General features: G+C 58.0%; 1 protein-coding gene across 1 annotated transcript; it reads left to right on the top strand.

Annotated features, from left to right (window-relative positions):
* Window positions 1-898: 898 nt before the first annotated feature.
* On the top strand, window positions 899-1,506 carry LOC108773505 (uncharacterized; the record flags this gene model as incomplete). Its single annotated transcript, XM_018539338.1, has 1 exon — window positions 899-1,506. A coding segment is annotated over exon 1 (608 nt), but the record flags the coding sequence as incomplete, so codon positions are not given.
* Between the last annotated feature and the right edge of the window lie 17 nt (window positions 1,507-1,523).

The raw sequence follows: 1,523 nt of genomic DNA, 5'->3' as shown, positions 1-1,523 counted from the left end.
ATCGCAGCCTCAGCAGCAGCAGCAGCCGCCGACGCAGCCTCGACAGCAGCAGCCATCGCAGCCTCGTCAACAGCAGCCATCACAGCCCCCGCAACAGTCTCGAGCATCGAGCAACCAACGCAACAGCCTCGAGCATCGAGCAGCCACCGCAACAGCCTCGAGCATCGAGCAGCCACCGCAACAGCCTCGAGCATCGAGCAGCCACCGCAACAGCCTCGAGCATCGAGCAACCAACGCAACAGCCTCGAGCATCGAGCAGCCACCGCAACAGCCTCGAGCATCGAGCAACCAACGCATCAGCCTCGAGCATCGAGCAGCCAACGCAACAGCCTCGAGCATCGAGCAGCCACCGCAACAGCCTCGAGCATCGAGCAACCAACGCATCAGCCTCGAGCATCGAGCAGCCAACGCAGCAGCCTCGAGCAGCAAGCAGCCTTCGCGACAGCCTCGAGCACCAAGCCGCCTCCGCGACAACCTCGAGCATCGAGCAACCTCATCACCAAGCGGCCTTCTCCTAGTGCCCCCACTTCGACGAAGAATAGTAGTCACTGGGGTCCTGAGAAGAGAATCCGAATAAAGCCTCCACTCGCGACTGGAGCCTCTCTACCGGAGAGATCAACAGGCCCGTGCCAGGGTCAACGAAATACAAAGCCAACAACACACTTGTACCTGTACTTAGTGCAATAAACCTTGTACATAAATTACATACAGAGTCTCGACTTCAATCTCTCTCTTGCGATCCCTGGCGTCGCACCGACAGAGGCCGACAGCGACGGCCGGTCGGTGACTCCTCTTAAATCTACAAGTAGCGAGTAGACGTAACCGCAAACACCCATAACGCTACAAACTGGTGACCCCGACGTGATCGGCAGTACCAAGCAAGGGAGAGAAATACAACATGATGAAAGACGAAGCCAACGCCACCATCGACCTAAGTGCCGAGACACAGCAAACGAGTCGCATAACACTCCGGATTCCGCCATTCTGGTCAGTGGAGCCCGAACTATGGTTCGCCCAGCGGGAAGGCCAGTTCGAACGTGCCAGAATCACCGGAGACCACGAACGCTACCTCCACGCGCTCTCTCGCCTGGAACCTGGCCAGGCGAAGGAAGTAAAAGACATTATCGTGAGCCCGCCAAGCGGTCAAAAGTACGAAGCTTTGAAAGCAGCCTTGATACAGCGGCTGACCGACTCACAAGAGAACCGCATCAGGAAGCTGATAGAAACCGAGGAGATGGGCGACCGAAAACCATCACAGTTCCTCAGGCACCTCTCCACCCTGGCTGGGACCACAGTGTCAGAGAGGCTCCTACGCACTCTTTGGCTGGGACGCCTGCCGACGCACATACAAGCCATCTTGGCTACACGAGCAGAGGATCCGCTGAGCAGCGTAGCTGACCAGGCCGACCGCATCCATGAGATTGGCAATAAAGCGATAGTCCTGGCGACAGCAGCCCCGTCAGCACCAACACCCCCGACGGACCCCTTGGACGAGCTACGAGGCCAGTTAGCAACTTTAACGA

Source organism: Cyphomyrmex costatus, unplaced genomic scaffold (assembly GCF_001594065.2).
Source record: "Cyphomyrmex costatus isolate MS0001 unplaced genomic scaffold, Ccosl1.0 scaffold2106, whole genome shotgun sequence".
Classification (NCBI taxonomy): domain Eukaryota; kingdom Metazoa; phylum Arthropoda; class Insecta; order Hymenoptera; family Formicidae; genus Cyphomyrmex; species Cyphomyrmex costatus.
This window is presented reverse-complemented; position numbering and strand designations above follow the sequence as displayed.